Source organism: Lonchura striata, chromosome 2 (assembly GCF_046129695.1).
Source record: "Lonchura striata isolate bLonStr1 chromosome 2, bLonStr1.mat, whole genome shotgun sequence".
Lineage (NCBI taxonomy): Eukaryota > Metazoa > Chordata > Aves > Passeriformes > Estrildidae > Lonchura > Lonchura striata.
This window is the reverse complement of record NC_134604.1, coordinates 737,393-764,406: the sequence shown is the minus strand read 5'-3', so window position 1 is coordinate 764,406 and position 27,014 is coordinate 737,393. Positions and strand designations below refer to the sequence as shown.

General features: G+C 42.1%; 3 protein-coding genes and 1 long non-coding RNA gene across 5 annotated transcripts in view; 2 read left to right on the top strand and 2 right to left on the bottom strand.

The window, feature by feature from the left end:
- Positions 1 to 4,985: 4,985 nt before the first annotated feature.
- Positions 4,986 to 26,486, bottom strand: CEP97 (centrosomal protein 97). 2 transcript variants are annotated; one of them, XM_021541420.3, is made up of 11 exons: positions 26,293 to 26,486; positions 16,958 to 17,100; positions 15,901 to 16,059; positions 15,398 to 15,499; positions 14,807 to 14,920; positions 13,761 to 13,927; positions 12,407 to 12,571; positions 10,532 to 10,665; positions 9,257 to 10,025; positions 8,166 to 8,241; positions 4,986 to 7,457 (listed from the first exon to the last, which is right to left on the bottom strand). In XM_021541420.3, the coding sequence occupies exons 1-11, from the start codon at positions 26,462 to 26,464 to the stop codon at positions 6,750 to 6,752; spliced, it is 2,709 nt and encodes a 902-aa protein (XP_021397095.3). In that variant the 5' UTR covers positions 26,465 to 26,486; the 3' UTR covers positions 4,986 to 6,749. The 2 variants fall into 2 exon arrangements, with proteins under 2 accessions (XP_021397095.3, XP_021397096.2); XM_021541421.3 differs by lacking the exon at positions 26,293 to 26,486 and adding an exon at positions 19,124 to 19,205.
- Positions 19,272 to 22,915, top strand: RPL24 (ribosomal protein L24). The gene is made up of 6 exons (XM_021541423.2): positions 19,272 to 19,339; positions 19,465 to 19,540; positions 20,570 to 20,680; positions 21,716 to 21,852; positions 22,244 to 22,307; positions 22,790 to 22,915. Exons 1-6 carry the CDS (start codon positions 19,335 to 19,337, stop codon positions 22,868 to 22,870), a joined length of 474 nt encoding a protein of 157 aa, XP_021397098.1. The 5' UTR covers positions 19,272 to 19,334; the 3' UTR covers positions 22,871 to 22,915.
- Positions 22,593 to 25,884, bottom strand: LOC116184166 (uncharacterized). The gene is made up of 2 exons (XR_004148913.2): positions 25,774 to 25,884; positions 22,593 to 23,113 (listed from the first exon to the last, which is right to left on the bottom strand). It is a non-coding gene; the product is annotated as an uncharacterized LOC116184166 (long non-coding RNA).
- ZBTB11 (zinc finger and BTB domain containing 11) overlaps positions 25,641 to 27,014 on the top strand; it is a 17,391-nt gene continuing 16,017 nt past the window's right edge. The window contains exon 1 of the mRNA XM_021541419.3: positions 25,641 to 26,062. Within this exon, the coding sequence (XP_021397094.2) occupies positions 25,753 to 26,062 (310 nt within the window). The 5' untranslated portion in view covers positions 25,641 to 25,752. The remainder of the gene's footprint in view (positions 26,063 to 27,014) is intronic.

Genomic DNA, 27,014 nt, shown 5'->3' with positions numbered 1-27,014 from the left:
AAAGCTACTGAGCTTGGGAGTTAGCAAGCTGCAGTGATGACAAGTGCATCTCTGTCCTGGAGAGCTCACCAGTACAAGACAGCTGGAGGGCCAGTCTTGAAAACATGGGCTCCAACACCACATGCATTTGCCCAAGACTTCAGGTTGAAGGGGCTGTAGGAACTACTGATGGAAAGAAGAAAAGTAAATCCTGGTTGTAGAGTTTCTGTTGTAGAGTCCTGTCTCTCCCCACGTCCTACAGACTAAGGCATAAGCAGCAGTAAACTGCTCAGCACATCTTCCATGCACTTCCCACACCAGAAAACATCCTGCTAATACTCAAGGGACTGGATAACTTCAGCTGGGGTAACACTGGATAGGAAGAGATTTCCCAAAGGCTGCTGCTTGAATGCAGTTTAGCACAATGCTAAGCAAACTTCCCTGCCTGCTAGACTGCTGCCCCTCGCAGCAGTACATTGTCTGAGAATTGTTTAGGCTTTTCTAAGGGTTTATGGCTTTCAGTCCAACACATGAACACTTCAAACACAATGTGTCAGATTTTACATTTTCCAGAGCATCCTTTATGATCATGGGCTTCTTAATTTTCACAAATTAAAGCATCTTAGAAGTCAGACGCAACTCATTTTATTTGGGCATCCTAAGCACAATTTTCTGATATTCCTTCCCTTGGTGAATATCATCTTGCACATGCTAGAAAGAGCAGCTATACTGATTTTGGATGGGAGACAGGCAATTTTCTTCACAGTGGCTATGGTAGGTCTGTGTTTGATTTGTGCTGCAAACAGCACTGATAACATAGGGCTGTTTTAGCTACTGCTGAGCAAGGCTCAGAGCCAAGAGCTTTCCTGCTTCTCACACCACCCCACAAACCCTAGCATAAGTAAGGTTTTCAGCCCATAAAATTAAAAGTAACTACTTCCATTTGAACAAAATGGGCCCATCCTAGCCATACCTTCATTTTCCAAATCTAGCCAAAGATTTTAAGGTCTGATCTTATTACAAATATGAATAAAAACCAGGGACAACAGTGAACTTCAACCTGAGTCCCTGAAATACTATGGTTACTATCCCTACAACACAGAGCATTTAAACTTACTAGACCAGCTTTAAGGCTTTTAAAATAAAAGGGCACTACTCTTCTCTTTTCAGACCTGGAGTTACTTTAGCTGTGCCTATTCTTGATTTTTAAACAGAGTCCTAGAATGAGGTGGAAGGGACCTTAAAGATCACCTAGTTCCAACTCCAGACCAGACTGCTCAGTGCCCCATCCAGCCTGGCCTTGAACACTTCCAGGGGTGGTATCCATTCCTCTTGGCAACCTGTTCCAGTGCCTCACCAGCCTAAGAGCAAACACCTTCACAGAAGTGCAAGAAGAGTCCCACTTGAAATAAACATCTTTTCTCTGGTGTAATGAAGTAGAAACAACATAGTAAAGAGTTTAAAATGTCCACTAACCTCCATGAGTTACAAATGGAGTGAAAACAAAGTTAGCTTTGTTGTTTCAGTTTTGTTACTGTTGTATTCTTTTTACCTTTCAGAGAACTGTGTTGCAGTAAAACATGACTTCCATGTATGTCAGAACTGAACTGTTTCTTTTTGTTAAAGCCTAAAAAGATGTTTAATTAACCTTCGTTCATTTAAGAAGAGAGCAGGTATCTGACCAAACCAAGACAGGCAACACCACACATTGCAATTGTGTTTCTCTTGATAAGCCCTTAAATCTTAATTTTCTTTCCAGAAAACTATGTACAAAATACAGCCACATCTTTTAATTTAAACACAGCAGGCAATTAAGAACACAAAAGAAGGCCAAGGAATAGAAACAAAGGGCTGCAAATCACAAAGACCAATTTCAGAGCTGTTGGTGAACTCATTTCATGTACCCTACTACACTCTTACTGTTCTAGGCACTGGAACAGTGGCCACCAGCTGTGCCAAGTAAAGAAATGTCAACTCTTATCTTGTCATCACTTGCTTTCTATTCCTGAGCTTCCCATGTCCAGAAGAGTTCTCCAATTTTAAGATTATGACTATAGCCATAAGAGTCAATATAAGATACACCATAACATTTTCAATAAATGTACAAATCATTTATTTAAAATTCCAAACTCAGCAATACAAACCAAATACTTAAACCATAAATCCAAAATGTAAACACTTATAGAAAATATATGAACTGTACCAGTTTAACCACCCACCATTGTTCACAGAAGACAGCAAGAAATAGAAAGACAAACCAATACCAAATTATTTTCTTCTCAAATTCTAGTCTAGAGGTAGAAAACCACTGTGAAAGTCTCAAAAAAACCCAAATTAATTCAGTAGAATTATGCTACAAATAAATTTGGCCCAGATACTTATAAACGTAATGAAGCCAGAAAAAAAAAGATTCTTACTGAGAGCTCTTGCACAATGAAATTTGGCATGGCACTTTCCAAGAGATAAAGCACCTTTCCTGGTAAATACTGGTTTATGTTCTTGCAAGAAAAGGATCCTATGCTTTTTCCATTGCTGACAAAGAAAACATTTAAAAATACACCAACTTTTTGGTAGGCATATAGAAAGCAAGTGTTTCTCAGTAACTTGTCCTAGAAAGCCAATCTGGGAAAAAAAAAAGAAGTGTAACTATTAAAAGAAGACATTTTGAAAGACTTTATGAATATTTGATGCATACTTACTTGGGTGGCACAGTCCTCAAGGGGGAAGGGGGGAATTAATACCACAGGAGAGGAAAAATAAAGTGTCTTTTCCACTAGCAGGGGAACTGACTGGTTTTTACATTTTATTGTCATTTAGTCAGTCTCCCTGAACTGCTACAATTTTATCCTCTAAGGAAAAGATGTATCTGTGAGAGACACACTAGAACATCAAGTGCAGTAAAAATTACCCAGGTAATCTCAAAGGAACATATATTCCATATTTGTTCATCAGATAACCTGCAACAAGTAGAAACAAAAATTGCAATTCCTCAGACAATATATATATAAATTCATAAAAAATCAGGAATAATTTGCAAGCTCAAATACAAACATTATTCAGAAAAAACCCCAACATTTTAGTATAAAGACTGGCTGCTAAGTGCATCATTTAAACTGCTGCATGCAAACAGTGGAACCTATGGTTGTCTAAGAAACTTAACTATCAACAACTGTTAGGCATCTGCAATTTAGTTCAGCAAGGATTTTCTCAAGTATTTGCTGAAGGACATTTGTGGTTTAGAAGCAGCAAAATGAAATTTCAGTCCTAATGCCTTCTTGCTCTATTGTATATAGAGCCACTTGTCCCAGCCTTCAGAAAAAGAGGCAAGAGTAATTTCTGCCACAGACTAGCAGAAAATAGCTTTCATGTGCCTGCTACCTCATCTGAGGCAAAACTACTTGTGTGGTGCAGTTTAAATAGTCTGAGCTATATTTATATGATTTTTCTGAAGCAAATTAAAGAAGCATTTGGACTGTACTCACGGCAGAACTGGCAACATTACCTGTCAAATAACCAAGTGATCTCTCCCACTAACACTAGAGGATCAGCCCAGGACAAAACACAAGAGATAAGCATTTCTTCTACAAAGTACATTCTTCTGCTGAACATGAAGCCTTTCAGAAGGAAAGAAGATAATATTAACACAGGAACGTTTCAGATGTATTTTAGGTCTTCCAATTTATTTATGAAATTTCCATCACCTCTAAAGGAAAACTGTGCATCCCTACCCAACTAAAAGACTATTACATACCTAGATTAAGGAAACTTACTAAAAGATGAGTAAATGCTAAGCCATATATTAAACTAAGACACTTCCACATCATAATTCTTTGAGAGATCAAAAATAGGGCTGAAAGAAGAGAATTTTAAGTATACATCCAGTTTTATTCCTTATTTTTCCACTGTATCCCTCATTATGCCTTTCCCTGTATGTATTTCAATGATCAGGATGAAAATATTAGTTTATACAAACTAATTATATTTAGCCCTGTAAAAACTAATCCCAAACTTCACCATTCTTTGATTTCTCTATATTTAGGCAACTCATCTGCTACACATGCAAGATACTTCTCAGAATATTAGAAAAAAAATTTCTAGTATTTCACTGTTTCCCCAAAAACGTAAGATAAAGCTGAATATTTGTTGGTACATGCTTCGCTGTACCCTGCATAAAACCATTTTTGTATATCTAGGTTACACATTAATAAGGACAACAGCTGACCTTGGGATTAGTTAAAGTAAGTTGCCTTGTCTTTGTGCTTGCAAGTTCTAATAACGAAAGGAAATATCAAGAAACATCTAGGGCTTCCATTAAAAATTTACTTGCACCAAGGTTCCCCCCTCTGACAACTCCAAAATTAACTCTAATTCTGCAGCAAAATGAGAATCCAAACCAGCAAAATACATATGCTTCCCTCAGTTATCGAGGCAGGGTCTAGTTTCTTCCAGCTCTTGCAACATAGCACTCTGTCAAGAGAACCTACACTGACCACTGCCTCCAGAGTGCAAGATCCAGAACTGCTTCAAACACTGAAATAATTTCTCTCTCAATATACAAAGAGGGCTCTTTGAAGTTTGGGGGTTTTATATAACATCTTGACATTCAAAGAGCTAAGTCCTATGAACTGCAGATCCTCAAGCATGGCAGACTTAAAGCCAAATTCAGCACCTTCAGAGGACAAGGGTATGATCCTGTGGACTACACACTGCTTTGCCCAGGTAATCAGATGTGATGCATTAATGCACCTGTACCATTTTCAACACCCAAGCACAACTGTGCTCTAAGATCTAATTATGAAGATGGTCATGTTACAAATGTGTTGTGACTACATTCAGTTACAAAGAGCAACGTGAAGAACCTACCACCTCTGCTGAGGTGGGTTTTCTTTAATGCTCCCATATATGCACGGCACAAAGGTCAGCCTGACTGCACAGACAGCTCTTTGGAGAAGTTGGTGCCCTAGAACTTTTTTGAGGTGGGAGAAAAAAAGATGACGGATACTCTATACACAGAGGCAAGCTTTATTCTTCCAAGGTGAACTTCACCACTGGCAACATGGCTAGTACAAGATCAATCCAATTTATGTTCTAAATAAAGGATATTTTGAGGCCTCAAGCAGATAGATACTGGCTTCATCCCAAACTCCTGAGTAGTGGTAAATTTCAGCTTGGAACCTAAAGCAGACATGCAACCAAAGCTTTCACAAAAATGAAATTATTTCACATGGTAAAACATTTTACATGGTATGGTGGCCTCAAGTGTCCTTTTAAAAGAGTGCTAGTTGGTTTTCATGACATCATAGCACCAGAAGTTAACCTGTGGATCCAGAGAATTACAATAAGCAAGTGTCTTTGTAACTGAGAAGACATTAGCAAACTACTGCAACACTGGGCTTCCAGTACACGCTGCAAAATGCAGCATCAGCAAATGCCACTGATGCCTGTGAATCACAACACCAACTTTATTTCACTGGTGGCCATCCCAAATCACGTGGCAAAACAGACTTCTTTTGTCACTGTTGAAGTATGACAAGATACCCAATCAATTTCCATTAAAAATCCCAACACAGCCATGGCCAGGTAACATACAAACCCTGCTGCTTTCTCAGTGTTTAAGTGGAAAGCATAGCCTAGGTATCTCAGCATATTTGCTAACTGGGAAGAAAGACAACTTTTTATCCAGGTCTAATTAAAATGTCAACTACTGGACATACAGAGAGAAGGAAAAAAAACAACCAAAAATCCCAACAGAGATATCAGGAATGAGTTAAATCATAGGATTTGCTTTTACTATTTATACCTGTAGATAGAAATAGCTGTGATCCATCAAACTCACTAATGTCTTGAAAGCCATGCAAGTCCAAATCCCACATGGACATTAGCATCCTAGTGCAGCAAAACATACTCCTCCAAGTCTGCTGCTGTAACCCAGGGGGTTACAGGGCAGTCCTGGAAATGATGTTCCCAAATCACACACCCTTTTGAAATTCTTACTTAGTCCTGGCTGCTGCTGGTTCCATTTTGAGTCTTACCTGAGAAGGCAGGGAAATTCAACCCCAGGGCAAACAAACGTCAAGGCTTGTTTGAAGCTCCCTGAGGTTTCTCTCCTGTGAGTCCTTGTTTCAGTGTGTGTATGTAAATGATCTAATTCCTCGCCAGCAACTTCAACTTATTTACAAAATAGTCACTCACTTGGACACTGGTTTTCTGGAATGCATCTTTGATACACTGACCAAGTTACTTTAAGTCAAAAGAAGCTTGAAAAGCAACTTTTCATCTTTCTCAGGAGGCTGCATCCTGCCTATGACAGGATACTGCCTGTCTTGAATCCATTTCTTCCCACATTGTCTGCTTCTCTTTACAAAATAAGAACTTAATATTTCTTTGCAGAAAAAACAAACAAACAAACAAAAAAAAACCCAACCAAAACCCCAAATACTTACTAACACATTCACCAAAGTGAATTTACAGGAAACATTACCACCACCACCATCCAATCTTCAGAACTAATTTAATGGAGGCCAATTATTAGGATACCAGTTTTATGTTTGAAAATAAAGTGCATAATGATTGTCACTGAGAACTTTGCTTATTTCAGGTTAGCATAGTTAGTGTCAATCCTCAGCAACATCAATAAAATAGTAATTACAACAAATTCTTAACATGAGTCAAAATCTGAAACAACACACATGAAAAATAACTTTTGTATAAACAGGAAAAAGAAAGAGAAAGTGAAATGGAATCCTTAGTCCTTTGTGGAAGTGATCCTATTATACAGCTATCCCAACATGTAGCACCTGAAACGAGGAATCACAGTCTGTTTGCTTCCCTTCTACCATTTCTGAATTCAGTTTGAAGCTTTCTGGTGGTGTCTGACAGATTTCACCTCGGACAGGGGAAGATGTGTCTTGAGGGAGCTCCATAGAGACAGTGTCAGAGGAAGAATCTTGGCTTTCTGCTGACACAGAGATCTGTATACAGCTGCCCTCCATTTCCTCATTGCAAACTGTGTCTTCATCAGCCTCTTCCAGCTGCTGAACAGATTTTAAATACTGTTCTATCAGTCCGTTGTCCTGCTCATTACTAGAGCTCTCTTTACTTTGCCCACACTCCCCAGGGCCATCCTCTTCTGAACATGCTAAAACAGAATTGCCACATTGTTTGATGGTTTCCATTGAAAGGGAGCTCTCAGTTCCTTCAGCTGAGCTCTTTTCAGAGCCACACAGGTCACTGGCACGAGTCTGATCAGCTGCAGAAGTATGAAAGCCAGAATCTGGAAACTGCAGCAAGGACCTTTCCTGAGGCTCATCCTCACTGGCTGGAACTGACAAAGCAGAACTAACAGCTGCTGGGGCTTCGTGCTCCACTGCAGATGACTGAAGAGGTGGTTTGGATGTACATAAAATATTGGCTGAAGGGACCCCAGCACCACCTAAATTCTGCATCACTGAAAGCTGCCATTGTTGAAGGGATTTAACCTGTATAGAGAAAAATTCATTATGAAATGCAGCTAAATGTGTCTTGATTTCTAGTGGATTTCTTGCATTCAGCAACCAAGCTCTAGTATAAAATCCAAGACCAAGTGACAAACAAAAGGTTTCCTATATCATTAGGGAAATTTTGTTCTTCTCACTGTGAAATCATGGCTTTTAAACCCACATGCCAAACACTGACAGAGCACACAAGCTCCTGTTCTTAAAACCAGAAAGGATTTATCTGCTTTTAAGAAAACAGCCTTATTTTTGGAATCAAAGATTATTAAAAGGTGTATTAACAACTTTCCTGCCTCAAAAATGAGCTGCTCACAACCAACACTGCTTGATATCATCTCATCTGTCATGAGCATTTACCCATAACATCATTCTCCCCAGTCCTACTTATGTTTATTCAGCTTTTCTTGCATTTTGTGTTCCTTCTTACACCAGGCCACAATTCAGCCTTTAGTAATAAAACCAGTGTTCTTGCACTGATGTTCTGAGGGTTATTTTCCCCCACAGCATCAGTATAGCAGACAACACAGCAATAAGATTCTATTAAACCACTCAAATCATCAGAAAACTGAACCATATTGACTATCTCTTCAGGATCTACAGTAAGAAATAATGCAAATTCACATATAGGCAGATTCAAATTCGAATTCCAAATTCACATTTAAGCACAAAAACAAGAGGGCTAAAATTACTTACCTGGTTCCAAAGAAATTTGATAGCTTCCTCCTGTACAAGCCTCTGCACTTTATCTTCCTCTCTTTCTTTTCTCAGTCTGCAAGAGCACACATCCAAAATTTATGCAGCTTAAATAAGCAACATTTTGGTAACAAGAGCAAAAAGAACACATAAATATGCCTACTTATATAACAGCACTTTTGAAAGATACAACAGAGCCTAACATTAAGAAATTACTGCAGTCTGGCTTGCCATAAATACCCAGCTGCTGACTTCAAGTTTCTTTTTCAGTTACATTTAAATTCTGCTTCCTTTTACCGCAGCACTTTTGTTTACTTGGCAATAATGTGTCTTTTTCTAAACTGAATCTGAGCTCTTATTTTTTCCTACACAATTATCACCCCCTCCATACCAAATAGTACTTCTTCATTTCAAATTATGCTGTCCCATTGATGTATGGATGAAGTATGGTGTGTAAGCATTGGGAGTTTCTGGAGGTTCACTGAGCACTCAACTTGATTTACAGAACTTTTGTTACTTGTGACAGTGAAGAAAAAGAGCCCGTCAGACTAGCTGATCCAGGATGATCTAGAAAGATATCAAGTAAATATTGAATTTTTGGCTTACAAATTGAGGAACTTTGACCATGATCTTCTCCAAACATGGATTCACAGGATCAAAAATTAAAACAGAATCAAACACAGAATCACATTTTTAAATTGTATCATACAAGGTAGAGGAAATTCTTTTCACAGCAACAGAAGAATGGCTCTCAAGATGGACACTTAATTTATAGACTCTAATTGTGAGGAGACAAATTTAAAAAAATCCCATTCAGCAATTTCTATTTTGAAATATGCAAGTCTACTAAAAGAGGAATAGAAAAATGTGTTCTAACCCAATCCACTTATAGAAGGCACTTTGAGAGTATGAATAGCTATGTGCAAAACTGTGCTTACCTTACAGGAAGTGATCCTGTAATGTGATCAGTTTTATGTTTCTGATGCTAGGTTCTACTGTGAGTAGTTGTATCGTATATATCTGTTCTGAAATAATCTGGAATGATGGTTATATCAGACAGACTTGCAAATACACAGCAGACCTCAACTTACTTTTTTATTTCAGCTGTTAAGCAAATGATGTGCTCCTGCATTCTGTGCAGTCGAATTTCATTGCGCACTTCCTTGGCTCGAGGATGGTGGTTCCTCGTGTAAAAGCCTCTCCAGGAAGCTTGAAGCTTGGTAGCTGCTTCAGTCATCCTTTGCAGCTCAGCTGCACCTCGATCAGCTGGTGCTGCACCTTGCACAGCCAGTGAACCAGACCTTTCTTCTGTCATCTGGTCAGGACTAAGAGTTTTTACTCCTGATTCACCACCTAACGAGGTGCTGGGGTGACTGTGCAGAGCTTGGCCTGCAGAGGCTCCTGAAGAGTTGCCAGTCTTTGCAGCCAGGCCAGCTGCTACTGGATCAGGAGCAGGCACCTGCAGGATCTCTCTGACACTCTCTTGCCTTTCCACACTTCCTGCTGCCCTATTAGGGTGCTCTCCTGTAACAGACAAAGCTTTTTGCTTGTTAGTTGTTTCCCTACTATTATCTCTCACACCTTCAATCACTGTATCATCATCATCTTCTAGGCCCAGATTGATTCCATGTAGCTTCAGGCCTGAAGCAGGAGACACTGGAGACAATCCTGAAGCAACTGGCATGAAAGTTGACTCTGAGGATAAAAGGCTGCTGTTTAGTTTGTCTTCATCTGTCTGTAAATCTTCGAGGTGTAGCTCCTTGGAAAAGCTTCTTTCATGAAGAAAAGTGTTCTTTACTGCATAGGAATGATCACCGCTTGCACTTGGTCCAACCCAAGAATTCCTCTGGATGACAGGCTCTAGATAGGCAGAAAGCCACATTATAGTGTTAGAGTATTTCAAAAATAGTAACAGTTTGCTTAATTCATAGGGATTCCCAGTTTGGTTTTGACAGTTAGCACCTGGGTGGGCAAGATGATCTAACATGTTAGTAATGATGAGCATCATTTCTGTATCAGGACAATATGTACCACAGTAATATCCAAACTTGGCAAATACTGGGTACAGGAAATTGCACAAACTGCACTTCCTTGGAGAATAAACTTGTATGAAATGCAAAAGTCAAAGTAGTTACTCTTTAGTTTCTTGGATTGGGTTTTTCACCTAACCAGTCTACTAGCATTTCAAAACACAAATAAGCATGGACTGGATATTTTTTTTAGGAACAAATTATAACTTAATTTGAGAAAATCAAAGATCAATAAAATAAAATAATAACAGGGTCTTGCTCTGAAATTCCTTCCACAAAGTAACCCATGTTCAAAAGAAAAATATTTATTTCTAGAGGTGTAGATAAGCTACTTACCCTTTTCAAGAACCACCTGCGATGGCTGGGCCAGACCACTGTGTTCATGAGCAACTGGGACTGTTTTGCTGGGAGCAGAAGATGTAGGTGGCTCCTCATTTTGGTTTTCATGCATCAGCTGCCTCTGGTGGAGTCTAAGCACAGAGTGCCAACAACAGATTTTATGTTCCTTTTAAACTTTCTTTAGTACAGAAAACATCTAAAAGAAACTATGAACTATTTCAAAAGAAAAGTGATCAAAACATTCTAAAGGAGAGGCCAGTTATGCAGACTCCTACACACATAAGGCACTAACAGGACTATTCACAAAGCAGGAAATTGCAGTCTTTTCCTGCTCCCCTTCCTCTATCCCCTCTTTCTTCATTACATGTACCAAAAACAAAACAAAAAAAAAGCCCACCAAAAAAACCCAAACCGAAACAAAAACGAGAAAAAACCCAACATGCGATTCTGACTATAAACTGAAAAACATGAGGTTATTTCTACAAACAAAGAAAGCATGCAGACATTTTAAATGTCTAATGTGGAATACATGATGTGTGTAGGTATAGGAGTATCTTTTACATTTCAAAGTGAGTGTATCAAGGAATAGGTGCTCCTGTTACTAACAGCCCAAAATCCTAGTACAAATCAACAAATATTTTCACAGGGAAAAAAAAAACATCCTTTACAAATTCAGAGAACGCACAGGTTGTTTCAGCCCAGCTAAATCAGAAGCTCAGGAGACAGGACAAAGTCAAACTGTCCTATAAATCATATATGCATACAGGTGATGATCTGGGGGATTGCTTTTTCTGCTAGGGTTTGTTTTTTTTCTTTGCTTGGTTGTTGAGGGATTTTTAATTTTTGAAGAGTTATATTTAGCAGAACAACTTCCTGAATTTTCCCCAGAAACATTGAATGCTAGAGCACTTAGCTAAAGATTCCAAGGTCAAGATGCCTTGACTGCACCTCCTCCTCAGAAACAGCTACAACATTTCTGCAATTTCCTCCCAAGACCAATCTAGCCTTGCAAAGTGGGCAGTGACTCCTTCCAGATGCTCCCAAGTTTCTGGCCCTTTTGATGAGATACCCTTCTGCTAACTACAACACTTTTGTTGCTCAGCTTTTTAACCACACTATGCTACTTAGGTAGCCTGCTCCTGGGAGATTAATTTTCTGCTCTTACTGCAAGAAAAAGTTTGTAAATAGGTCCTGCAGAATAGAACAACCTGCACTGTTTTGTTTTCTGCCTTCTAACCAAAATTAGTTCATCTTTACATGGACAAAAATTACACCATGATAACTTTACTCATCTATTTGCACAGACCTTAGCAACACAGCTACTGCTGGCAGAGCCAGTGGCCTCTGCTGACAGAACTCAGATGCCAGATACAGATGGACAAATGCATCACTGGGAACAGTGTCTCTCAAAGGACAACTTTAAAACCAAGAAAGAACATCTCAACAGTAAAAAAGTGGCTGATACACCTGTGTACCACAATAGTCCTCATTTACAATTAGAACAAAAGCCAAGCTCCTTTTTGAAATTTTCATCATTTTTTTGTGTGGCAATAAAAAAATATCCCAGTGTATAGTTTGTTTATTTTAATCACATTTCTAACACAAATTACTTTCAGTGTCCTACAAAGCACAGACTGAAAAATATGAAAGAATTTTCCCCTAGATGGCCCAGAAAGCAGGAAAACACTCCTGCTGCTGCTGCCTTGCCTCTCATTCCCATCTAGGACACATCCTGTACCTCCATGACACTTTGCATCTCCAGTCCTCTCTGTTACTTTGAAATACTTAAAATGAAATCTTACTACATCTAACACATCAGATATATAATTATGTTCTTAATTACATTCTCTAAGAAAGAAACTAAGTTCTCACCTTCGCTTACTCAGTATTTTTTCCAGTTTGGCATCCTCTTCAGTCCGGAGTCCATATGCAGATGTGAGAGGACAAACAGTAGCCAAGTACTGAACTAGCTGAACATGCTGCCCAGGTCGAAATGACCTCCCTTTCCCTTGACTGTAGAGCCATTCTGCTTTCAAACTGTTAAGAAAGGGGGAAAATGGTTTAATAAATGGCAGCTTTAATAAATGGCATAGAAACAGTAATTCTGTTTTCACTACAGTTCTTCTAGTAGGTACCAAAGAGCTAATCTAGAAATCTAAGCAAAATTTGGAACATGTGCAATGCCCAGGGAAACTGGCAATGTCATAAACAGAACAATGACTAATGTATTCATTCATTTAAGCATCAATGAAACAAAAAAAAAAAATCCCACTTATCCAAAACTGTGCAGTCTGCTTTGTGTGTAGTCTTTGAGCACTGAAAACACATTTGTCTCAATGAACTTATTAGCAAAGCTTTCACAGAAACAGAGAAGTTCATATAAATATGCAAAAAAGACACAGAGCAAATATTGCTAAAAAGTATTCAACAAGTCTGTTTTTCAAATTAATTTCTGAGAATATTTAATACAATACATCACATGCATTATACAAATACGTGTATATACAGTTGTATATATACAAGTACATGTACAAACAATTGATACAGAACATCCCCTTAGTCATGAAAAAAAGTCTAGAATTCCAACAGGCAACTCTCTTGGAAAGTCATAGCATGTTATGGTGAAACAGAAAAAGAATTGGTTTACCTTTGACCAAAAAAAGGGCACCTTTTTATTTTAGTAACGGGGGAAAAGTACGTTAATGTCCTAGAATGTGTTAGTGTCCGGGATTGGAATGTGCTTATACTGGATAATCCTTATGCTTGGACTGTTCTGATATCAAGAACTTTGTCACACAGATACCATAGTGATGTAATGAGCACAGTGATACAGTAACAAATGATTTGAGCAAAATAGTATTTAAGTAATTGATAACAAAAAAAAAAGCCAAATCTAGAAATGCACACACAAATCATGCTTATATACGGACAAGTCTGAACTTCCCCCAAGACAACAGCTTTAACTCCTGCTGATTGTCACATACTACAAAGTCAAAGAGGCTGTAAAGAAAGGGTACCAGACTACTGATGAACTGCTACCACTGTTTTGCTTTGCAGAAGTGCTTCTGTAATTTAAGCAACAAAATAAAAGTTTAACCTCATACTTCTATCTAAACAAATGAAATAAAAATTCCCGTGCAACAGATGATAAATTTAGCTACAGCAATTTTAGCTTAGCCAAACTTTATGTAGTAAGTTTAGAGATTTACTAATACTATTATGTTACCTTTCCTTCTGAGAAATCACATATCCATCAAGAACTTTAAGGTTCAGACACCAGCTGACAATATAAGGTCTGTAGTCAAAGCCAGGAACGGAAGGTGTAGCTATCACACAGGGATTGTCCATAATTGACAGTTGTTCCAATTGGTGAAGAGAGGTCAGGAAAGAAACCTTGAGGAAAAAAAGACACATTTGTTAACTGAGCAAAACATTCCACATTTCTCCTAACTACAGCTGGACAGCTCATGCAAAACAGAATGACAAATAAATCAAAAATCACGTTCAATTTTTGAACACAAAGGACTACAAAGGACCTTCTATCAGCTACTGCCATTTCCCATTAATTCTTCTGTAAATGCTGTTAGTCCTTGGAAATTACCTTCTCTTAAAATTTGGGGCTTTATGTATAGAAAGGTGTAATATGAATCCAGTCTACTACAACAGGTGTTGGATTTTGATTTTGAAAACAAAGGAAAAGGAGAAAAGAAAAAAAAAAGGCAAGCCAAAAAGTTGGGAAAATCCTGTCCTGTTTTGAAGAGAAATTATTACCAAAAATTTTTCTTCTGACATGAAATCCCAGCCAAGAGTTTTGACTGCTACTTATAATACATCAAACAAACAAAACAATAAAGACAAAAGTCACAGGCAGATTATTTCTCTTACACAGTGTTTGAAAAATAGGTCAGTGGCAACAAGTGCAATGCAAACCTCTGTTCTAATCCCAGCAGCTGCAGAAGCTGTCTGAAGCATTTAATCACCTCAGCTTTCAACTTTCAGACAAATAGAAAAGGTTAGGCCTAGAAGTAACATCCTTGAATAACAAAAACATAACAGAAAAAAACCAAATTTCTTTCCAGACTAAATTCTAAAAGATACCACTAGCTCATGCAGCTAATGCAAATATGGCTATTACATATACACAATTAAACTATTAAAAGTTGGGTTGTTTCAAAGAAGAGAGCCCATTTTCAATTACAACCTCAAAAATATTGTTCAATTTCCTTCTTTCAGTCTACATAAAGACAAGGTAATCTATCTTCTATATCTTACCTCATTTAAGTCTCTTATTTCATTTTCTGCCAAAGAAAAAACAGTCAAACTCTGAGGTAGGCAAGCAGGGGCAGTGCGTAGTGAAGTTATAATATTTCCATGTAGCAAAAGAGTCTATAAAATAAAAACACATGATGAAATGAATGTCTGATCAAAACCCACAGATTTCTTTTTTAGGCATCACCTGACAAAAATACATTGCAAAAGAAGTATAAGTAAGACTTTCTGGTCACAGTTACCAAAAAATGCATTTGGAAACATTTTTCTCTACAGTGTGCATGTTGGAAGAGTTAGAAGTATGCTTTGTTTTGATTCATGATAGGAGATAAGAGAATAAAGAGCTATGAAGAAGGCATCACCATCACATCTTTATCAAAATCATTAGAGTGGCTATAGAAAAATCACTACCTCAGCTCCTGCAGCTTCAAAACAAGGAAGAGAATATTTACACCTTTCCCTCGAGAAATTACAGTTAATGAATTAAAATGCTCTAAAAGCTAGTGTTCAAGGAGTTAATGTCTAAAGGCAGCAATTTTCAAAGCTAATTTCTTTGTGTATAGAACGCAATAAAAACAGAGCTAGAACATCTACCTTTAGTGAGGTAAGCTTGGAGAGGTCGCCTAATTGAGCTATGTTATTGTCTGACAGATCAAGATGCTGAAGAGACAGGCAGGAATTGATTTGCTCAATGGCCTACAAAAATAAAGAAATTGGTTACTCACAGTAACTTTTTTTTAGCTACTAAATAAAACCAGGTATCAATAATCATAAAGTATTTTGAAAGATAAAAAAAACCCACTAGCTCAGTAACACAAAGTAAAAATTATGTTTTAATACAGTTGTATTTTAAAGATAGTAATTCTTTCTCCTATTTTGGAGACTACTTCCTTACTTTCATTTCATTTTGATATCAAACCTTTTATTTTTTCCTAGACAGCTCTACTACAAAAGCTGCCATCTTCTATTTCATAAGCCAGCAGACACAAAACATTAACATTGTTGTTCCAATCAAAACATATTCTGATTTCTTTGCAGCATTTTCCAAATTTCAATAACACAAAATTCTGGTAAACGCAACAGACTAAACACTTTACCTTAATGTTATTTCCTGCCAAATTCAGCCATTCCAGGTGCACCAAATCCTTCAGCCCTTCCACGTACCCAATACTATTATGAGGCAAGCTGAGCACCCGGAGCTTGGTCAGTTTTGCTACACCCATCATTCGCACCAAACGGTTGTTGGCTACAGAGAGCTGCAGATGGACACACAAAATAAAAGGTTTTAACTATGCAGATAAAGGTTGTACTTCTAATAGTTAAATCTCTACTCCAACAGATACTTGTTCAATCTCCGTATTTCATTTTCATGTAAATGACACAGACAAAAAACCCGCAAGAGCCAGGAAATAAATTACTGATCAAAGAACATGAGTCCTCACAGCTCATTCCACAAATTTAAGAGAAAACATTCTAGCAGTAGCTAAATAAAGGAAAAAGAATGAGGAATCATGTTATGTGAAAATGCAGTTGTAATATCAGAACTGCCAATTCATTGTGCAAATTTTTGCCCCATTCCTGGTGTAAAATTGCCCTTACTGTCAATATGGCAAAGGACAAAATGTATTTCATACAATTCTGAAAGAGGTCCTGTGCTAATAGGACTGTAAACCACAAACTTTTAAAGGGTAAATTCAGACTAGACACACACTTCAGTAACATGATCACCAAGCTGGCAGTGTGGAGAAGGTTTGTTGTAGCAACAAACCCCACCTCTGCCAACTCAGTGTAGCTGGGCTGTAGAAGTTATCAGGCAGCTTCGAGTCTATCCAGAAGAACTTTCAGTGATAATATTAAGTTATATTCAAGGTTACAAAGCCCATGTACTCAAAAGCTAACAAGTATCAAAATTTGAGTTATCAGTAACTTTTCTAAGTGTCCTTATGATGTCCCTCCCCCATTAGGATTTATTTAGCTCATTTTTAGTTACAGCCCCCTCCATTGAAGGCAAAGCTTTCTACTTTAGTCAGCCATCATTTATTTTCCTGTGAAGACACTAACTGCTAGCTTACTTCATAATATGGCCTGAAGACAGCAGATTCTAACATCATATCACCATTATTTGATAATAATCTCAAATCAAGTAACACTCACCTGCATCAGATTCCTGCATTTCTCCAAGTGTTCCAATTTAATTATCTGATTTTTGTCCAGAATCAGAGTCTGAGTATCAGCATCACAGGGCAAGGTTGGACCCAGTTTTTGCAATCCTTGACCTGAGCAGTTGACTACCAAGCCTTTGGAAAAAAAAGGAGGAAAAAAAACCAACAAAAAAGCACCACAAAGTTTATATATGAGAACATGTACTGGAAAAGCAACGCAAGACAAAAAGATTTGTTTTATAATAGATGCAGATAATTTAGAAAAATGGATTTGTTTTCTTTTCCATGTAAAACTAAAGCAAATTACTTCAGCTCGAACACTTTAAGAGTAACTGATCCAGTAACTGGAAAATATACATTCCAGACACTGTTCCAATTAAAAACTCTGGCAGAATTCTGGGAAAGTCACAACAGATCCTTTGAAGTGAGATGCAGCAAAATTCTGGTAGCTAAATTTAAAGGTGTGATCCTCAAAACCCCAAATTTCAGAAGAGCCTAAATTTTTTAATTCTTCAGAGAAATTTGAGCAGCTTGACAACTATGTGTAAGCATTCTATCTAAACTAAGAAGCCATCCATGCAGCCATACTACAGTACTGGGGGCATTGGGAGGAACAAACTGTAAATGGGCTAGCCTACTATTTACTTAATGCAACACACAATTCAAACGTTCCATGCAGAAAGGGTCACAACATAAAGTTAAAAGGCAAACATATGCCATCTACAGGGAGCTTAAATCACTGGGTACTCAAAGTGACACCTGATAACCAGAGTAATTTTCATACATTGAGCCTCTGCCGTATATTTGATGTACAAACATCACTGTAGTGCTTCTTGATCTCTTAATATCTGTTCAGTAAATAACGCTTCAGTTTTCAGCAACATAGGGTGTTCTCACCCTAATATGATTAATATTATCGTTTATAGGTTTTTAGGGTTTAGTTACACTATGGATGGAGACAAACATTTTTTTGTGTATATACTTTTTTTGTTTTGTCAGCTAGAGAACATGTATTTCTAAAAAATATGTCTGATGACATTTATTACATTTCCATCATTTTTTTCAAATCCACAGTTGCCCCAAGTGCTTTGGAGAGCAGCAAGGCAGAGCCAGCAACCATCACTCTCCTGTCTTTGCACATGCAGGGAGGAAGTACCACTTGCTTTTCACTCAAGCAGTCACTTCTGCAACCGCTTGGTCACTTTAATTGACCAGACAAACTTTGCATCTGCTCATTTTTCCAAGGGTTTGTTAGAAAAATTCACAACTGGCCCCTCCAACCTAGGAGAGAGGCAAGGACCCACAGTACTGAATTGCAATAGTCATCAGTTTATTTACACACATGAGGTGTCCCATTCAAACTGGGGCACTCAGAATGTGGCTGTACACCCAGTTCTCATAGATTTCCAGCATTCAAGTATAATGTGATCCAATTGCTACTTACTACACACAACTATTTGCAAAGAACCTGTATTTCTATGGCAACATCATCCACCTGCTTTGCTGTTGAACTAGACATCCCTGCAGTCAGACTTGCTATAATCATTTCTCCATGATGCTGACAAAGGAAGGTTTTCACAGAGGCGTTATCTCCCTTGTCTGGGGGTGTCCTTTATGAGCACCTCCAAGATTCAGAGAAGCATAGGTCCCTCTTTCACCATCGTCTGTCCTTCTTGCAACAAGCTTTACTTTGCTTGCTCAAGCATGGCGATTCACTATACAGCATGAATTATATACACACGTATAATTCTATGAAATTATTATTATTCCATTCCATAAAGAACGAGATTTTCCTAATAGGCTTTCAGGACCCAGGAAATTAAAAAATTTGAATTTGACCCAGGAGAACATTTCAAAATGGCCTATTTCTCGTTTGGCAGGTAGCAAGGAACCCCCCGAAGCGGCGCTGTCTCCAAGACCTCTCAGCCCTCCCCTCTGGGGAAAACGGGCCCTATACCATTCAAATCCCGGTTTATAAAGGTTCTACGCCGCGGCGGGACCGCCCAGCACGATGGACAGCCGCTGTGTCCCGCGCCCCTCGGGGCGGGGAGCGCTGCCCGCCCCGGCGCCGCTCGGCCCGTCACCCCGAGCGGCACGGCGCTTCTCGGGACCCGCAGCCCCACCACCGCCGCCCTGCCGGCCCCCGGGCTGCCCTTACCCGCTCCGGCCGCCTCATGCCCCGCCCTGGCCTCGGCCGCCGCCATGCCCCGCGCTCGCCGAGCCCGGCGGGCGGCGATGGGCGGCGATGGGCGGCGCTGGCCGGGCGGCGATGGCCGGGCCCGCCCGCTCCCGTCGCGCCGCGCGCCGCTCCGACACCGCCTCCCGCCGCGCGGCCCGCCCCTCCCGCCTCTGCCGCCGCCGCCGCCATCATGAAGTGAGCGTCCCGCCCGCCGCCATCCGCCGCCATCCGCGGCCATCCGCCGCGGGGAGGCCGCCGCGGGGCTCCGGCCGCCTCCCCCGGGCAGCCGCGCCCTCCCCTAACTCTTCTCTCCCGCGCAGGGTCGAGCTGTGCAGCTTCAGCGGGTACAAGATCTACCCGGGCCATGGCCGCCGCTACGCCCGCACGGACGGGAAGGTGAGGCCGGGGCGGAGCGGGCCCTGCGGCCGGGAGGGCGCTGCGCCTCTGGCGCTGTCCGGAGCCTCGGTAGTGCCGGGGCGGCCTCTGCCCGAGCCGTTCCTGTCCAGCTGTGGGAGCAGCACCGGCGGGCAGATGCCGTGGCTGCTCCGCAGCAGATCCCTGCTGCGCTGTAGCTTGCGGTTGAGTTTTAGAACGTATTTTCCAAAGGGAGCCTTAAAGTAGCAGGTGTAAAGTACCGAAGTTGTGTAGAAAATGGTGCTTAGACGTCCTGTATCAAATGCTAAGATCCGCTGGTGCCAACAGCTGGTCTTCCAAATTAATTGAGTAGAAATCTATGAGGTAAAATAGGGTCGAGAGCCCCTTCAAGCTGTCATGTCATAGGCAGAGAGGACTGTCCCTGCCTGTGAAAGGAGGGCTTGGCTTTTGAGTATCCCAGTACAGTCAGCTTTCTCTGTGGAATTCCCAGCAAAACGACCAGGAGATAGACTGGTTAAATCCTTGTGAGCACTCCTGGGAATTAGCTTATACTTTAAACGGAACTATATAGCTAATAACAAACCAGCTTGCACGTTCTGCCTGTTGATTTAGACAAACAGGTTAGTGTGACTAACCAAGAAGGTGAGCATTGGTCTCCCTGTGTTCCCTAGGCCAAGTTTTGAGTCACTCACATACAGGAAGTACATTGTTGCTTGAGGACAGACACTTGGATAGCATGATGCTGGACATAGCTACTCATGCTGTGCCTGAAATACACAGCAGCACTGGATGCAAGTGGTTACTTGAACTTTTTTCAGCAAAATGATGATGCTTCAGAATGCCTTGCAAGACATTAGTTCGACCAATGTAACAAAATGCAAAGCCTGAGATTTCTTGAGTTATCTGCTAAAATTTTGACTAGTCAGAGCTGTGCTTAAGAGCTCCAAAAGCACCAATGTTGAAAAACACTGACTCAAAGAATACTTAATGCAAACTGTGATAATGTCTTTCATGGAAACAAAGCTTACACAAAACATTTTGCCTTCCCAGGTTTTTCAGTTCTTGAATGCAAAATGTGAGTCTGCATTCCTTTCCAAGAGAAACCCTCGTCAGATCAACTGGACTGTTCTGTACAGGCGTAAGCACAAGAAGGGACAGTCAGTAAGTACACACCAGTTCATGGCACTGCAAGCTCATGACCAAAAGATGTGGTCACTGGTCTGTTGGAGGTCACTTAAGTGTGCCAGTGTCAGAAGTGCAGAAGCATGACCCAAGTTACCAGGATGAAGACTAGTTAATAATGGTTTATACACCACTTGTGTTGTAGCACTTCTTTGAGAGACTACTCAGCCACGGTATGTTCAGCAGATCATATCAGGGAATTGCATGTTTTTAAAAGTTAGCTTTAGGGAAGGTGGGTAACGGTGTTTAATATGCAGACTTCCTAAAAGTTTGGTCTGGTAAACTTCTCAATGGTGTCAGCATAGGGGGCTGATTTTGGGGTTAGAGGGGCAGGGATGACATTCCTAATACACTCTTCTTGAAGGCTTTGGGCTGTAGCTTAGCATGAGGTCTTTCCCTGTGTAGCTGTCATTGCATGAAAAGGATAAATCATGAGGGCATGTAGAATGAGGTATGCTGCAATGCTCTTATTTAAACTAGCACAGAAGAGGCTTTGAGAAAGGCTTACATCAGTGCAATAGGTTAGTGTTCTTGCCAGTTTTGTTGAAGAAAGTTGATGCGTGATGGCTTACACTGCTCCCAGCACTGGATCCACATGAATAGGCGTGGAGTGTTCTCCTTTGAGAAGGCACCATCAAAGGTTTATGGTTCCCACCTTTCTTCTGGGAGTTACAGATGGCTGAACTTCTAACATTCTTTCAAAATATTTTTTTTCATACTTTGCTGTAGAAGCGTGGAAGATACAGGGTCTAATGTGTATGTCTCCAACACTGATAGCTGGGGAGTCAGCCATGTTGGTAATAACACACTATGAAAAGTACAGGATGTGGCTGGAGAAGGGACCACGTGGAGGTAGGGCAGCACTGGATCCTCTAAAGTGAGGAGTAAAATTCTACTACCGTGTACAGTTTTAAATAACTTCAATTTGAGTAGCAGCTTGTTTCCGCAGTTGCCTTCAGCCCCGTGTTGAATATCTTGTGCTGCTGATTGTCTGTGTTGTCTCTGCCCTCTTAGGAAGAGGTCCAGAAGAAGCGCACGCGCCGTGCTGTGAAGTTCCAGAGAGCCATCACTGGTGCCTCTCTCGCTGAGATCATGGCCAAGCGGAACCAGAAGCCCGAAGTACGAAAGGCACAGAGGGAACAAGCTATTAGGTGAGAAGTCAGCTCAGTGGAGCTATCCCAAGCTTTTCAAAGACTACAGTACTTTACATACAAAAGCTTAAACTCTAGGTGAGCTCTGTGTTTTGTAGGATTTTTGTGGGGAGTTTAGTTTCTTTTAATCTGTATATTTGTATGTAATACTAAGTAATCTTGGCAAGAGATAGTGGCAGCAGAGAAGGCTCTCTCCTTGCCTTTTCCCTTTGTACTTTTGTACAAAGTTCTGCTGTCTCTGTAGAAATTCCTTCAGGGGATAGTGAATATAGAGGAGAAATCTGCATGAATGCATTCCATTCCTTAATCTTGGGAAGCTCTTACAGTACTGAAACAAGGAAACAGTGAAGGGCAGACACGGATAACTTGCACTTTTTCTGTGAATTAACAGGGCTGCAAAGGAAGCCAAGAAGGCCAAGCAGGCAACCAAGAAAACAGCTGTTTCTGCTGCAAAGGTGAGATGCAATAGGTGAACAGGGATTATAAGATAGAATACACCATGTTGTAGCATGATACGCAGTGTTCTGCTGTAGCACTTCATTGGAAATTCTGTTTTTGTTTTGTGGAAGCATTTTTGTAATTGCACAGCTGCATAGAATGAATCTTTTTTACCAAATAAGTATTCCAGTAAAACAATTCTCTGACCTAATATCAGAGATAATTAATAGATAAAAGCTTGTCTCAATGTGACGTCTTCATTATCTAGGAACTTGGTAACAATATATTGATGAATGCTACCATGTGTTTCATTATCATTTATTAATTAATACCATATGTTGGCTTAGCATTACGTGTGTAAACATCTGTTACCATGATCCAGATATTACAGATTGCAGTTCTAGTCGGATCTGATTTCTGTGAAGAGTGCATACAAAGACACTTTTAGGACTGCAGATAAATAGCTTCTTTTCATTCATACTTCATTATTTCTCTACAGGCCCCTACGAAGGCAGCACCTAAGCAGAAGATTGTGAAACCAGTCAAGGTTTCTGCTCCCCGTGTTGGTGGAAAGCGCTAACATGCCAAACTGTTGGTCATGCTGAATAAATCTGATGGAATTCCATTACTTGTGCCATGGTCTGCTCAGCTGTGTGAGATACACTGAAGGGAACGAATCTGTAAAATGACCATGTCTGGATTTTGCAGACTGAAAAGGATCTTCTGCCATAAAATGTTTCGTGTCATAGACAGTTCCCCCAGTCTTCACTGAGTGGTTCAGGTAGCAGGGAAGATGGAGCTGGTATTTGAGGAATGTTCTTGCCTGAAGGACAGAACAGCATCTAAGTTTATTCTGCATCTATGACAAGTGACATAAAAGAGGTTTCTAAGAGCAGAGATACATGCAAGCTAAAAGGGGGTGTGAAGCAACACCATCTGCAGATTACTTACAAAGGTCCTGTGGAATGCATGTGGCAAGATACAGAATCAAATACGGAAAAGGTAAAAAAAAAGGAAAGGATGGTTTCACAGACTGCATGACTCTTACACACAAAGATTCAGATGCAGCTTCTGGGTCAGGAAGTTCCAAAATTATGCTGGAAGCTGTTGTTAGGGAAAGGAAATGTGTGAAGATTTGGTTTCAAATGCAGCTGATGTTACACAGTTAAAGCACATTTAGGTTCATATTTAACTTGCTGAATGCAGCTAGGGGCTCCCTTAGTAATTTTCCACCCTCCCACTGCTAGAGGGATTGAAATTCCTTATGGGAGTTCCTGTGTCTGCTAAGTAACTGCACTGTGCAGACAGCTTGCCCAGACTTTGCCGGTTTTGCTGGACAGGAATGGCCTTGGCAAAGCAATGTCCTGATTAACTAGAACCAAAACAGAAAGCAAACCTTCACTATTTTCTGTATCAGTTACTTTTCTGTTGATACTGTGAGGGCTTGATTTGTTACCTTACGACCAGTCAAGAAGACGGCTGTGTTTCAACTTCCTGCAGTCCTGGGCTTCGAAAACAATGGCTGTAATGGGCACTGTGGATTATGGGCTGTACTTAACACCTTGTTTGGGTTTTAGTAAAATAGATATGGGTCTGGATGAAGGCTACAACCCATTTAAAAAGGTCTGGCTTGATGATATTAATTGAATCTGCACCATGATCTTCCAAACAATTTTGCTTTTTGCTATTAACAAAATCCAGCGCTACTTATTTAGAAAGAAATTGGAAGCTAGTTAGCACGTTTGAAAGCAAAGGGTCCAGAAACAAGAGGGGAAAAGAGAGGAAGAAAAATTGCCTGTAGTTAGGAGGGAAAGGAATTATAATAATTTAATACTGAAGGCTGAAAACACCTCTGAATATTACCCGTGCTAGTGGCGATTATAAAAATCACATCACTGTCTTCTACAAGACACCTGGTACCCTGAATGTGTCCTTGTGAATATTTTCAGCTAAGAAGCTGAAAATAAAGATGAGTTTTTACCATCTGCTTGAAATACCATTAATGATATATACAGAAACTGGCAGATATGACTAATTAATAAGTTAGTATTTGTTAATGCTTTGAAGTTTGCAGGCTTTGGCTGCCTGGTGTCACTGCAGCAGTGCACAGAAGGGCTTCACAATTTCTCTTCCTTGCTGCTTATTCCCGAGTTGTGATATGAGAAGAAGAGTGACAGCCCATCAGGTTACTCTTCTGAAAAGCTATGCACTGAGTGAGGCAGGCTGTTCAGAGCAGAATAAACAGCACTTTATTCACCTCAAACACAGATGTAATAGAATGAGTTACGGAAATTAATGTAAGCCCTTGTTCACCTAATTTAATGTAGTTGAGCCTCTATCAGGTATTTGTCAGGAGAAATTGCGTACCTACGTTTGTCACAGACCTACAAAATAATTTTGGTTTAAAAGGACATCAACTCTGTTGAAAATGCGTCTGTTTAGATGGGATTTAGTATCCAGCTGAGTCTTGAACACAACTCCAAGGACAGAGATTCCATAACCTAAGGCCGCCTGTTCCAGTATTCGACCAGTGCCATTGTTAATCCGAAAAACTAAATACAGAGCCCTTTTTCTACATAAACAGCGCTTTTGGGCGGCTTTGCTCAGTCTGGTGGGTATCTGTGTGTGGGGACCGCGGTGCTCCCCGTGCGCCCCGCAGGTACCGAGCGCAGGGAAAGGGATGGGGAATGGAACTGGGAATGGGAAACAGCCACAGCCCCCGGCTCCCGCCTGGCGTGCCTCTGTTACGGGCGTAAAAACCAGCGCACAGCTCGGACAAGCAAAACGCGCAGCCGCCTTCTAAAGGACTTTGTTTCTTGCCCCTTACGGACGAACAGCGCGCCCCGAGCGCCCCGGGGCGTGGCTGCGGCGCTGCTGCTGCTCCCGCTGGGCACGGGTGACCCCACTACTCCCCTGGCAGCTCCTGCCCGCCGAGCAGGAGTTTGGGAGCCGGGGCTGCACAGGGGTTCATTCCAGGGGTTCATTCCTGGCATTCGTTCCCTCGGGAGCGCTCCCGGCTGCACCGCCGCAACCGCGCCCCGCGGCGGGCTTTGCCCGGCTCCGACATGGCGGCCCCGGCCTCGCGCCCGTGCTCTGCCCTGCCCGGTTCCGACATGGCGGCCCCGCCTTGTGCCCGGGCTGTCCCCTGCCCGGTTCCGACATGGCGGCCCCGCCTTGTGCCCGGGCTGTCCCCTGCCCGGTTCCAAGATGGCGGACCCGCTCCCCCCGCCCCTTCCCCGCCCCTCCCGCGCGCGCGCGGCGCCGCCTCACTTCCGCTTGTGCAGCAGCCATTTTGTCTTTCCGCCGCCGCCGCTGCCCGAGCTTCTCCCTCCCTCCCGCCGCCGCGGGCCGCGACACTCCAGTTCCCCCCCGGCGCGGCTCCCGCCGGGCCGGGGCCCATCCCGACCCCCTTCCCGCACCCCGGCAGGCTCCTCCGCAGCCCCTGAGGGCTCTGAGGGCGCGATGTCCAGCGAGGAGAGCTACCTGGCCATCCTGCGGTACCTGACGAACGAGCGGGAGCCGTACGCGCCGGGCACGGAGGGCAACGCCAAGCGGAAGATCCGCAAGGCCGCCGCCTGCTACGTGGTGCGCGGCGGCACGCTGTACTACCAGCGGCGGCAGCGCGACCAGCAGCGCTTCGCCGAGCTGGAGGTGGTGCTGCAGGCCGAGCGCCGCGCCCGCCTCATCCGCGCCGCGCACCTGGCGCCCGACGGCGCGCACCGCACCCGCCTGCAGACCTGGCACGGGCTGTCCCAGCGCTACTGGTGGAGAGGTGAGAGCGCGGCTCGGCGCGGCTCGGCTCGGCTCGGCTCCCCTGATGCGGGCTCGCAGCCTGTGCCAGCGCGCCGGCGCCTTCACTCGAGTGCTCTGGTTCTGTTCTGTTCTAGCTCCTCGCGTTCTCGCGTGGAACTTCCCGTGCATTAGTTTCCCTTCCTTGTGTCATTGCTTGGCACCAGCGGGACCTCGCTCCGTGCTCCTGGCACTCTCTATTTAGATATTTACCGACATTATGCGGTCCCCTCTCAGTCGTCTCGTCTCGAGGCTGAGCGGGCGCAGTTCCCTCAGCCTTTCCTCCTAAAGAGATGATTCGGTCCCTTAACCATCTTCGTTGCCTCCGCTGTAGCCGGAGTTGCATGTCTCCCTTGTGCTGAAGGTCTCCCTTCCGTGTTCCCATCCCTGGCGGGACAGGAGGGACTGTCACTCGCTGAGTGACCAGAGCCTTTAAACGCCACCTGGAAGCAGTGTGGCAGTGAGATGTGTCACAGCCCGAGAGGCAGGGCTCACCCTGCGCGCTGCATCTGGTCAGCGCATTGTCCAGGCTTCTGGTCGGGTGCTGGCACCTTGAATAGGTAGAAACGCGGAGTACAGCTGTCCCCTCCAGGTCTTGCACGCAGCCCAGGTAAGGCAGTGGCATCTCCACTGTGCCCTTGGGATAGGGTGATAATCCAGTCCACGTCACCTGTGTTAGCTTTGGACCTCATTCGTGCATGTGATGGTGTTCGTGTTAAAGTACTGCAGCTGCCAGTGGTGGTTGGCAGTCCTGGCATTCATTGCTTTATTTGTCTCCTTCTTGCAGCGACACGCTGAAGAGACCAGGCTAATTCTCAGCTGGGTCCTGAGTGATGTCACAGCTGTTAGAAATGCTGGTGCCTGAACAGCAATCATTTCCAATTGGGATTTTCTTTTGCCTGAGGAAATGACTCCATATCTTGTTCCCTTTCGAT

Excerpts from the sequence above, each read along its gene's own strand:
- CEP97 (XM_021541420.3), bottom strand. The coding sequence starts at position 26,464 with ATGGGAACACGGAAGGGAGACCTTCAGCACAAGGGAGACATGCAACTC. Across the intron at positions 10,026-10,531 it reads GCAGGTGGTTCTTGAAAAGG|AGCCTGTCATCCAGAGGAAT; the intron begins GTAAGTAGCTTA and ends CTGCCTATCTAG. Across the intron at positions 8,242-9,256 it reads TTAACAGCTGAAATAAAAAA|ACTGAGAAAAGAAAGAGAGG; the intron begins GTAAGTTGAGGT and ends GTGCTCTTGCAG.
- RPL24 (XM_021541423.2), top strand. Across the intron at positions 19,541-20,569 it reads ACGCCCGCACGGACGGGAAG|GTTTTTCAGTTCTTGAATGC; the intron begins GTGAGGCCGGGG and ends TTGCCTTCCCAG. Across the intron at positions 20,681-21,715 it reads AGCACAAGAAGGGACAGTCA|GAAGAGGTCCAGAAGAAGCG; the intron begins GTAAGTACACAC and ends CTGCCCTCTTAG.